Consider the following 12100-nt stretch of genomic DNA (forward strand, 5'->3'; position numbering starts at 1 on the left):
CACCCTAATTAAGCAATGTCACAAGAGAGGGTGTGCTGTTGTACTGTATATCATCATGGCTGATTCGGTCGTAGATACAGTACAACAGCATTCCCTCTCTCCTGATATTATTTTTATACAATTCATCAAGCTTCATTTGTTAGTTAACAGTAATATAGCACAACAGATTAATATTTGTTTATTCATTGAATAATTGTTTTGGCTCCACCGCCACACTGCAACTACTGGAAGCGACAGCTGTTGCTTAGCAACAGAACTTTTTCCTGCATATTGGCGTGCTACATACTGAGAGTTAGGTCCACATGTTATGCCCAGGGCAGCTGTGTAGTTACATGTAAAGTTGTTTGTGTGTTTCCAGTGAAATAAGAGTCTGTTAACTGTTAGCAAATTGTTGTATTTTGTGTGTCTCTCTTGAGTTGTCCAAGCGAGCAGGAAGAATCCTTACCGGTTCATAACTGCAGTCTCCGCCGCCTCCAGCTGCCTCACCCAGCTGAGGAAACTCTGGCTCCCGGGGCCAGTGAGAGGAGAGGACAGGTCAACCGGAGAGTCTCTGCCGGGCAAACGTCTATCAAACTGCCGGGTTTAAAAGGCTCCTCCTCTACGCGCCACATCTTCGCAACGTAGTTGTACACAGCCTTGAAGCACCATACTGGGTTAGCTAGTTAGCTATTCTGAGGCAGCTAAGCTAAAAACAACAGCGGCTAACAGGTCCTCACGTCCGCGGGAAAGTCCTCACAGCGGCTTGTTGAAGAAGACCGCTGCCACCAATGTGGCCGAGCGTCCTGTGTCCACCTAACTGGATAACTCATTAAACAATAAACGGGACGGAAGACGGTGTGACAGCTCTAACTGAACAGAGCAGTCTGTTACACTACAGTCTACAGTTACGTTAAATAACTACCGACCGTTAATGTGGGCCTAATTGACGGATTAACGCAGCCGTACAGCGGAGTGATACTTGGAAGAGTTAAAAGGCCCAGTGTTTTTGTATTTACTGAAACAATCAAATCGTTTGGTCGGACCTAACTGTTTTATAACCTAAATGGCATTTCGAAACAATCGAAAGACGAAAACTTTCTACAGACATTGGGAAAAAAATAAAATTTGGAAATGAATTTCCCTTCAGTGTTTTCATACAGGGGTTCCTACAGCTTAAGGCACATGAGATTTAACACTTTTTAAGACTTGTATGCCAACAACCAAAATTGCCAATCAATTGCTAAGGGATCATTTTCCCCAGATATTTATTGTAATATAAAACATGACTATTTAGTGATGTCATGCAAGGGGGATTTGGCAGATTATATTTGAAATAATAGTAATAAAAATAAAATAAAAGATGTTACCAGCTATATTTTAATTTTACAAAGCAATGTCAGAAAAAAATCCATGTCTGAGCATTTTTAAGACATTAAAATATTTATTTAAGGCATTTTAATGCCTGTCAAGGGCTTATTTTTAAAATAGCAGTGGAATAGTCATTTTTTTCAAGTTTTTAAAGTTTTTTCACATAAAGTTAAAGAGGTAACAGATACACTTTGGGGATTTTTTTTAAAATTTATTGTAAAAATGATGGTACCATTTCTCCTATTTACATATGTACATTGTGTATCATGTTCAGTGTGTATTGGATATGGTGTGCCATTGGTATAACCATGCAGGTGATTTACCTATTTTATGTTTTTTAAATCTCACATGAAAACATGCTATGGTAGTGGTAATAAAAACATTTTTATTCTCTATCAACAATAAAGTCTATGATCATTTCAATCTTTCACAAACAATTCAGAATAAAATAAAAATTCAAGCAAATTAAATCAACAGAAGTTATTCCAATTTATAAAAATCAAAACATTCTCTCTCCAGGTACACAAACGTCTATATCAGAAAATGGGTCTTTTAAAACAAACAGGCAGACAAAGCTTTCTGACAAAACACAGCGGTAGTTATTCACGTTTTGCAGTGTCAGACAACAAAACCAACAACGAATAACAGCAACTTTCAAAATACAATGATATAAAAATCTGGAACCGTATTTCCCCAGTGAGATTGACCAACAGGAAAACAAAAAGGCAGGCTTTGACATATATGAGAGTCTACATTTATTACTCTAAACAGAAGTGCTCATGTGCGACTGGTTTGGACACTCTTTGTGTCGAAGGGTTTCCATTAATCTGTCATCAGCACTCCTATTCTGTTTTTTATAATTACTTTGAAACAAGATGGCCAGGCTCAGATTTAATATGATATTAATAATATAAATAAAAAATAAGTTAACCTAATCAACACTGCCAAGGATGCAAAATTATCTTTGAAAATTGAAACAATAATGCAAAGTCTTGTTGGAAAAAGTTTGAAGTCATAAACCACTATTTTTTTTAAATTTGTGCTCCACAAAGGTAATGAAGGACTGCACTGAAGTGTTGTCCCAAGAAAATATAAATCCCTGATTTTACACAGAAAAAAATGTATCTTCTTATCTTACTTTTTGTTAAAAATTCGTTTTGTTTAAGCACAATGACATTTCGATAACGTTTGTATAGTTTTAAGATAACGTTTTTGTTCAAGGCGTTTAAGCTGTCAACAATGTTCATCATTATTCTCAATTTTCCTCATATTCTGTATATGTAACTATACATGTCCTAATAAAGTCAAAACCAAATTGTATTTTTCCATCATGATTTCAAACAAGAAACTCTACAGGCCTTTTGCAATATTTCATAGAAGAGACTTTTGTTATTGTGTTTGCTAGCATTCAACATCTGTTGGGAAACTTCGGGACCTCGACTTGTATAAAATATGTTCTGTGGGATTGAATAATGCCTGGCAGCTCTGTTGAAATGATGAACATGGAAGCAGCTAAGCAGCTCTAACCTTAGCTTTAAACAGTGGTGTCGAAGACGAAGAAAAAACAACATTATTGAGGGAAGGACTGTTGATTGTAAGTCAAAGCATTTGGATATTATGGCAGATAAAACTACCATATAGTGAATAACTGTGGGGATTTAGGTAAAGTCACAACCTATAAATAAAGTAAATCATATGTCCTGTATAAAACACAAGGCAACAAAAGATCTCAACACAACATTATACTATTTTTTTATAATATTAGATCAGGCTTGTGCAGCTGTAAGCTGTATCAACTAATTCATTCTAGCAAAGCAACTGAGTACTTCACATCTGCTGAAATGAAGGAATCCTAAGAACAACACAATGTTCCTGCTTCAAGGGAAGGTCCTTTCCGAAAAATATAAAGTCCATTACATTTAGCAGAAAAGAGGCAGTGTCCACAAAGTGAAGTCCCAGGATCAGTAAACATGTACTAAGTCACTACATCTGACCTTTGCTGTGTCAGAAGCAACTGACTGCAGGGAAAAACTGGTGTACACTGAATCGATAAGGCATGCATCAAAATAAGACTATTGATCTGCTTATATCACCAGGTGTTTCACACTTCATTATAATCTGATCTTTTTGTTGAGCACAGACGACATCCATCCTCATAACAGTTATTGGTCTGAAATACAGCTGATAATAAAAGCCCTGCTGCCACTAAAATGCCAAAGCAATTCAACAATGTGACGCTCAGAAATGACTGCTCATTGGTCAAAAATATCCCGTTATAGCAGTTCTGACATAATATGTTTAAAACCTGACAGTTACATCAGCATACAATCCAGAGGATGAATTAGCAAATTCGTCATGTGCTTACTTTTTTACAGCATGTCTGGTTACACAGGAATCAAAAAGAACTGTCTGACCCAATTTGATAACTGATTAATCAGTTTGATTAACCTTTCAAGAAAAAAAGTCAAAATTATCTGATTGCAGCTTATTAAATGTAGTATTATTTTTGTTTTGTTACTCCTCTATGAAAGGAAACTGAATATTTTTGGGTATAAGCCCAAAATGACATTTGAGGATGTCATCTTGGGCTTTGGGACACACTGCTTGACATCTTTCACTTAATTTTTTGCAAATTTTATTGACTAAACAACTAAGTGATTAATCAAAAAAATAATCGACATTGAAAATATCATTAGTTGCAGCCTAAGAGCTGTCGTACAAGACTCAGCACTTTTCCTTCATTTGCTGCAATTATGGAAAGCCTAATGTGCATTCACTGACAGACACTGAGTCGAGCAAAAATTCCTGGCCATTGACCCAGAGTCGGAGTCCTCTCTATGAGAGACTATGCAGGGGAAAAACTAAAGGCCTTGTTTAAGATGCTGTTGAGCCTGTGCTGCAATGCTCTGTCATTGGGATCACTTAGATCATTTATACTTACTACAACATTTCACACCTCATTCAGTAACCCTATAAGGGTCTGCACATTATCATCATTTATCTTGTTTAGCTAAAGTAATTACAGAGTGAACATAATAAAAACATCTAATCACATAATCAAATCCACTGATTTTCAGGGATGCTGAGATGCTCAGTTTTGAGATGTCTTAAGTTGTTTTTGCTATTCTATGAGTGCACACAACACCAACAACTAAGCAGGCGAAAGTGCTTCTGAGTATATCACCATACTGAAATGAATGTAAGTACAGTTACCACATGGCTTTATGTGTAAAATGACAGAACGGAAAACACAAGTGCACCTGCTCGGCTGACTATTGCATATTTTCATTCATTTCCAAAATTCAAAATGTGTTGATCTCAACCGATAAAATGTCTGGAAACATGTAATCAAATTAAATGTACAGAATCCAATTAAAATGACAAATAAAAGAGACTACAGGAAGCAAATGGTTATGAAACTAACCCCTCAACCTGATGTCACAAGTCTTTCTTATAGAGATCTGGGTTTGTTTTGTGTTCACTGTGTTAGGAGGGCTGCATTAACCTGTATGGTGCTGTTGTGCTGAGATGAATCAGGGGTACTGCTTCCTTGTTTGGTGTGCAGTCTCCTTTTCCAAAATCAGCTCTGCAAGAAGAAAAAAAATCAACATTGTGTTACTAACATACACGTGTTATTTATATAGCTGCATAGTGCCTATAGCAGGCTATCATTCAAGTTGTTAAGAGATCTAAAAACCTTTCATTAAGAGAATATACTGTAAGTGCTATAGATTTGTGTTCTCAAGGCAAAAATGTGTAAAGCACAAAAACATCACAACCAGTAAAAGCTGTGTTAGTGACATATTCAGCTGAAGCGGAAAATCAGAAATATGAAACAGAATTACTTGTTGAAATCAGATCATTTCTTTAATTGCCATGACCAGTGGAAAATAACAATGAAGGCTGAATTGCACAATTGGTTGCAACATGCACAACACACTTTGTCCCTCAGTGGCTTTTATGTGACGTGATTTTATTTTATTTTACTGTATTTTATCTTACACTGTGTGGTGTGTACTGTGTTGTCATGTGTTCTGCAGAGTATGTTGTCCTTTATGTCATTCTGTTGGATGTATTGAATATGTTTTAAATACCCTAAATGCAGCTAAGTTATTCAGAAGTGCAAGTGACTCAACAGCAGCCCAATAATGATTGATGTGGAACTGTTTTCAATCTGCTGCCATGAGATAAAAAATGACCATCATTTAACCATTTGAGCTAAAACCACCTCACATATAATGTGATTTTTTGTAATTCCAAAGTGTGACATGTTGAGTCAATGTTTAATAACACGAAGAACAAGAAAGCAAGTGACTGCCAGACTCCTTTTACCCCTTGCATTAAAATGCATTTTGGGTAATTGGATTCCAAGCAGATAGTGGTAAACCACTTGAAAGCACAGTTGCAAATGCACCCAAAACACATTGAGGATGAATTTTGATCCAATCACAGTGGCTACAATCATTTTATATAAATGCAATTTTGATTTCAATCCACATAAAACAACTCTGTGCAGAAATACGTAATCCGCGCATTGATACGTAATCACTGGAGACATATTAATACCAGTACCAGGGGCAAATGGAATCAGGTGAAATTATAACGAGATACAATCTGGATAGCAGATGTATTAAAGGTGTAAAGGGGGTGTTAGTGATAAAGACATTGTTGTCTGGCTCAGTGTATACCTTAGATTCGAGCAAGCTCAGCTTGTTTGTCTGCTTCAAACTCGCCTTCGTTCTCATCATCTCCGTTATAGTCAGCCAGCTCCTCCTCCATGTCCTTGTCTATTAGAAAGTACAATGTAGTTATGAACATCAAACACACATAAAATCCCTTTTTAGCACTGCGTCCATTTCTTAATCTTTGTTAGTTAATAATCCCTCACTCAGACTTTAGCTCTGGCCTTTAGATGGTCAACTGCTCTTAGACAAACTCCAAAATAAAGACTGAGGATCATCTCACTCCTCATCTATCACACTTTTTCAGTTTTATTCTATAAAGACAAACACATACCTATATTTTCAGCCAGTTTACTCTGCTGTTGTTTCTCCAATTCAACTCCAGCCACTACTTGCTCATCTGCATCATATTCTTCTGGCTCCTCAAGTTTCTGACCAATGGGAGTCTCATCTGCCTTCGCCCGGCCAATCAGCATGCCTTCCATCCCAGGGTCTGCGTCTGGAGAAGTGACCAAAATTTTCATTTAATTTTAACAAAATTTCATGAACTCTTCACTAAGCATGTTAAGATAACAAGCTAGTATTCTGCTTTCAGTGAACCAGTCCCTCTACCTTCTGTCTGAGCGCCCTCCTCATGAGCATCCATCACTTCCAAATCGTTATCCTCAGTCAGGTTATTCTTCACAGGTTTACTGGTCCCTGCCTCACCCTTCTCTGCTTCGACAGCTCCCTCTGGTGGGAGCAAAATATCCTGCTTGACTGCAGCAGCTGAGGGAACCAACTGGGACTCACGGACTTCAGAGAGATTCTTCTCTGGAGACAGATTTACTAGGGCATCGGGACCTGGAAAATAACAAGGCAGAAAGCAAGTGTAATGTGAAGTTGTATGCATGTTATTGCAAGTCTACATACAGATATGTAGAGATACACAAAATACACTGGTGTCATTGTAAGCTGTATGAGTTAAGGTGAAGTAGTCTGAGACACCAGGACATCCATGTCTGTTACCTTTGTCCACAATGATCTCATTGGTCAGTAGCTCAGGCGGATCATTCCCTTTGGGCTGAGAGAGGCTTGATGTGTGGCTTACAACAGTAGCTGTCTTAACTGCATCAACCCCGGTCATCACTGGTCCGTCCTCTTTCACTGCTATATCCACTGCATTTGTCTGCTGAAGGGGAAATATCATCACATACCACATTTCTTTTACGTCATAAAAACAGCTGGCCAAACATAAGAAAGGTCAAAGCCAGTCAATAGATCTTAATTTAGGGTGCCTGCTGTGTAAACAAAAGGCACACTATATATTATTCATTGTGTTTATTATCATATACACTTTTGCCCTGCGTCTACTGTTAGAGGGCCAGTACTTTCCTTTTGATTTTACTGCATAAAGTGGGGCAACATCAACTCCATTTCCACTACAAGTAGACTACAGAGAATGATTTTAAACAAAATTTTAAAAAAAATAAAAAATTAGTTGTGGTTCAAGACGGCCACATTAGAACATCACCTTGCCTGATAAGTTGCTGTTTGAGGGTTTTAACCTCAGAATATTGAAAATGCCCTGAATAATGTGATATTGTTTCAGGACCATATTATCCATGGAGGTGGATTAGGCTTTATGTGTCCAAAATGGCTTGATTGGCCCTGGCCCTCTGCCCTGATACTGATCCTGTGAAAAAACTCTTGACATCCCTCAAGAAAACATTGTTTACATCATTTAGTTCACTGTCAAACAGAAACGCCAACTTACCTGCGTTGAAGCACCCAGAGGAGGGATGAGCTTCTCCATCTTCTTCTGAACTTCAAGTTTAGCAGCGGCCACTCTCTCATCACACAACTCCTTCTGAGACAGCACCTGGGAGTGACAGTGGGTCCTACACACACACACAAAAACACACACACACACACACACACACACACACACGATTAGGGATGCACGATAATAATTGCATGCCATCGGTATCAGCAGATATTGGCTTTTAAATGAAATATTAGTATTAGTATATGACATACACTAAAAAGCACTGTAATTTACAACTCCATCTGCTGGTGGGCCAATATGAGTATGCATAATATGATGTTAATTCTACTACAGAAGATACTTGATGATCACTAAAATTAGAGGGGGGGGGTAGTTATCTGCCAAACGAGTTGTTATATATCAGCTAACGGATATGTGCAAAAATCCAATATCATGCATCTCTAATTCAAACAGACCTGTATTGATTATAAGAATCTTTGTCTTACATGTCATATGTGAGTTTGTTGTTGAGGGTTTTGATGTTGCCTTGGCAACTCTGCAGCTCTTTCTGAAGCTCCCCCAGGTCGTCATTCAGCTGATTTAACTGACCTACAGTACACACACACACGCACACACACACACAAGATATTAAGGCCCACATAAAAACTGAAACACAGACTTTCTTTCTACAAAGATCTGTTGGCTGCAGAGACAATGCAGTTTTTAGGTTGAGGTCAACCTTTACCTTTCAGTTCCTGTATGGTTTTGGTACTGGAGGAAATGTTCTGCTGCAGTATGCCCTAGAAGCAAAAACATATCAGTTATCACACTTCACAGTTTGTATTTTTGTATTAAACTGCCTGTGGTGTTTGTGGTCACCTTCTCTTGGCTGCAGGTGTTCTGGGATCCTTCCAGCTGTTTCTTAAAGAGGCTTTCTATGTGGCTGATCTGCTCCTTTTGTCTCTGGATCTCCTCCTGGAACTCATTTTTCTTCATCTCCTGTGCTCCTCGTTCTGCTGCCCCACGTCGCACCTGGCCCTCCAACTCATACAGCTTAGTCTGTATTACACACGCAAAGTCAAAGGGTGATAATGTAGACGATGGTACATCAATCTGACTGTCCAGTGCCAACTGGAAAAAACACTGGATATCTACAGAATGACCGAATCTGATAGTAAAGGCAAAATATAAAACACACTTGCTTGTAAAAAAAGATCTGCAACAATACCACCAGGTTTCCACAAAACAGCCAAAAATGATTTAGCCTTAAGTATATTTTTGTTCAATGCAAATAAGCAAGGCCCTGGGTTATGTCAGTTGCTTATGGTGACCTACATAAAAGGATGTAAGTTAAAAAGGGAAATTACACAACATACAAAAAGACCTTCCCACAACCAAAACCCTGAAACAACTGAAGAATAAAGGAGGAACTGATGACGCTTATCTGACATCTACAGAAGTCAGTCTTGCAGATCTGCACCAAAAAAGTCAATTAATGATGGCAACCTGTTTCTTCGTGTGAATGTTACACACATTTAGGCAAAAGCTAAAAGCGGATCTTGAAGGTCTATTCTGAGACAAAATATGAAAACATTTCCAACAAAAGAGGCTTTGATCATCTTATTATTCATGTAGTGATCATGCCAGAGCATAAAGTAGCATTAATATAACTTACAGCATCATTTAAAAGGTGATATTTGGAATATCCACTATGGTTAAAAAAAACACAGAGTAGCTCACATGGTAAAGCAGGCACCCCATGTACAAAAGACTGTCCTTGCTGCAGTGGCTGCAGGTTCGATTCGACCCACGGCTCTTTGCTGCATGTCATCCCCTCTCTCTCACCCTTGAATGCTAATATATCTCTTCTATCAAATAAAGGGAAAATCCCCCCCCAAAAATCTTTTAACACTCACACACACACACACACATAGAAACACACAAACACAGAGAGAGAGAGAGAGAGAAACACACAAACACAGATAGATTAACCTTACCTGTAGCTCCAGGTTGCGGGAACTTGACACCCAGTAGTTAAAGCCCAGAACGAGTATACAGGCAATTAGAGCGCCAATCATTAGAGGGGGTGACCTTCCTCCACGGCGCCCATTTCCCAGCCCACCCATAGCTGTCTACAAAACTGGACAAAAAGAAACAACAATCAGGGTCAGCATACTTTCCATTAATTCTATAATTACACGTTTTAAACATGCAGTGCCTGTCTGTGAGCCCTGAATTCCTCTATATGAAGTTGGTCAGCTGACTTTAGGCTAGTTATGGCTGATAATGTGGCTAAGGCCATTGAAGTAGTCTACAGATGTTTTGTAAGTTCCTTACATACATGTAAAAAGCTCTCTGCCGGGCCTGCAAGCAGCAGTAAAGTACTTCTGCTTGCATCAAGCTAATGTCGCACCAAAATGTCCATGGTGTCAGAATACAGTATAAAGGAAATGTTATCTAATGACACACATATAGCCTAATACTCAAAGCAATGCAGCAAGATGATCTCAGTTTGGACCAAACAATGCTGACTCAGCAAAAATGTTTGAAAGATGCTGAGAAAGCACACATTAACAAGACAGGACCAAAAGGTGCTGAGAAACAAAAGGTATTCACCCCTACCATGATCCAAAGTCTGATAGTCATTGGAACAATATTATGTTGTCTGAGGGTTGGAAACACTCAACCATGCCGTGCTTGGTTGGTTTCCTCCCATCGTGCAATGCACTGAAGACCCAGGGGCAAAGACTTGTTCAGAATCGTAAAATGTAATCTACATTGTAAATTACTTCATGCAAATTTCTCATGGACTGCAATGCAAACAGCCATAGTAAATCTTAAAACGCAACAGTACACAAAGATAACACTTAAAGTAAGCATACGTTGTGATTTAGTTACCACAAAAGAAAGCTATGCCTTGCATTATCCCCTAGATACTTAATAGGGTTGATATTATAGTAGATGGTATGCATCAAGGTATCATACAGCTGTTTTTGTTGAAAGAAGGTTGTAAGTAATACCTCATGGTGGAAAACATGAAATAAAATAAAGATAATTATACAAAACAACACATTAACGTCTCCGAGTGTTGTCACGCAGCAGCAGTAACATTACAGGAAAAGGTGGCACAAGGGAGTCAACCTCTGCTTAAGATGACAAACAAGTAACGCCAGTGAAATAAGATTAAAAAAGCTGGCGTTTGTTAAATCACAGCACGGGCCTGACGATAGCTCATATCTTAAACATGTTGGGTAGTATCTACGCAGTTAGTAACGTTAACATTAGCCAAAAGGGTCACTCGTAGGCTACATTAAAAAATTAGGTCAGAAATGATCAGATGTTAGCAGACATCACGCCGACTAGTTTGGAGGGCATGATTTATAATAAATTATATATAAAAAATGGCAAACCATCAAAGAAGGTTAATGAATTAAGCATAATTTGGCCAATATGATAAAATAGTAAGTAGGGTTGCCACTCTACGTTGCAAGATAACGGTCGTTAGCAACGTAGCTTGTCCCCAGTTGCCTTTAGCTTTGTATTAGCAGTTAGCAAACGTTAGCAGCAAGACCATCTATTTACCTTACCCGTTAGACTCGAGAGTCACCAAACAGGAATATAATGTTGATCCCAATATATGGAGAGATACTTGGAAAAATATTTGACAATTTGGCCGCGTTTCTCTGGAAATTAACAGCGCATTACCGGTAGCTATGCGGTTAGCTCGTATCCATTATTGCCATACAAACAGCAGCTCTGTACTGTATGGGCAGCCTGCCTGAGTCAGTCAGGTGCTGCCTCTGCGTCCTGTGGGAAAAACAGCGTTTCACGTTGACCATAATTTCACTGGTAAAAAAATAAAAAATATATTTAATCCCACATATTTATCATACATAGAGCTCCTGTAAAATTATTTTCTAGAGTTAATCAACAGTATTACTTTTCTGTTGCAGTCGATCTTTTGATTGTTTGATCTTTCAACCACTTATTGATTACAGAATATTTAGTTTACGAAGAGCACGTGAAGGCAGCACTTAATAAACCAGACATAATAAAATAGATAATAGCCTAAATAAATGGAATTATTAATTTAATGTATCTTGAGTTAAAATAATAGTCAGTCATTGTTTGTAAAAATAAATAAATAAATAAAATAAAAGATGGGGACAGACAAAAACACTGTTTTACTTTAAATAAGTCTTACCTGAACTTAGACATTACTTTATACTAGCTTTTGATACTGCTGGCCTAACTAGTTTTTATAATATCAAAAAACATTTAATGATGCAACTGAGGATCTTAAAGGTCCACTGTGTAGGATTTA

General features: G+C 38.1%; 2 protein-coding genes across 4 annotated transcripts in view; both read right to left on the reverse strand.

The window, feature by feature from the left end:
• The window catches only part of agtpbp1 (ATP/GTP binding carboxypeptidase 1), a 52033-nt gene extending 51318 nt beyond the window's left edge, over positions 1-715 (reverse strand). The window contains exon 1 of the mRNA XM_088076678.1: positions 446-715. The gene's annotated coding sequence lies outside the window, so the exon portion shown is untranslated. The remainder of the gene's footprint in view (positions 1-445) is intronic.
• A 997-nt stretch (positions 716-1712) lies between these two features.
• golm1 (golgi membrane protein 1) lies at positions 1713-11550 on the reverse strand. Of its 3 annotated transcripts, none has more exons than XM_042488285.2 (11): positions 11364-11550; positions 9774-9916; positions 8656-8835; positions 8522-8576; positions 8283-8385; positions 7786-7909; positions 7038-7197; positions 6642-6872; positions 6364-6528; positions 6036-6134; positions 1713-4933 (listed from the first exon to the last, which is right to left on the reverse strand). In XM_042488285.2, the coding sequence occupies exons 2-10, from the start codon at positions 9900-9902 to the stop codon at positions 6037-6039; spliced, it is 1245 nt and encodes a 414-aa protein (XP_042344219.1). In that variant the 5' UTR covers positions 9903-9916; positions 11364-11550; the 3' UTR covers positions 1713-4933; position 6036. The 3 variants fall into 3 exon arrangements, with proteins under 3 accessions (XP_042344219.1, XP_042344218.1, XP_087932805.1); XM_042488284.2 differs by having other exon boundaries at positions 7038-7200; XM_088076679.1 differs by having other exon boundaries at positions 7038-7200; positions 11482-11500.
• Positions 11551-12100: the final 550 nt, after the last annotated feature.

Source organism: Plectropomus leopardus, chromosome 4, assembly GCF_026936395.1.
Source record: "Plectropomus leopardus strain MGB_pleo_1.0 chromosome 4, ASM2693639v1, whole genome shotgun sequence".
Lineage (NCBI taxonomy): Eukaryota > Metazoa > Chordata > Actinopteri > Perciformes > Serranidae > Plectropomus > Plectropomus leopardus.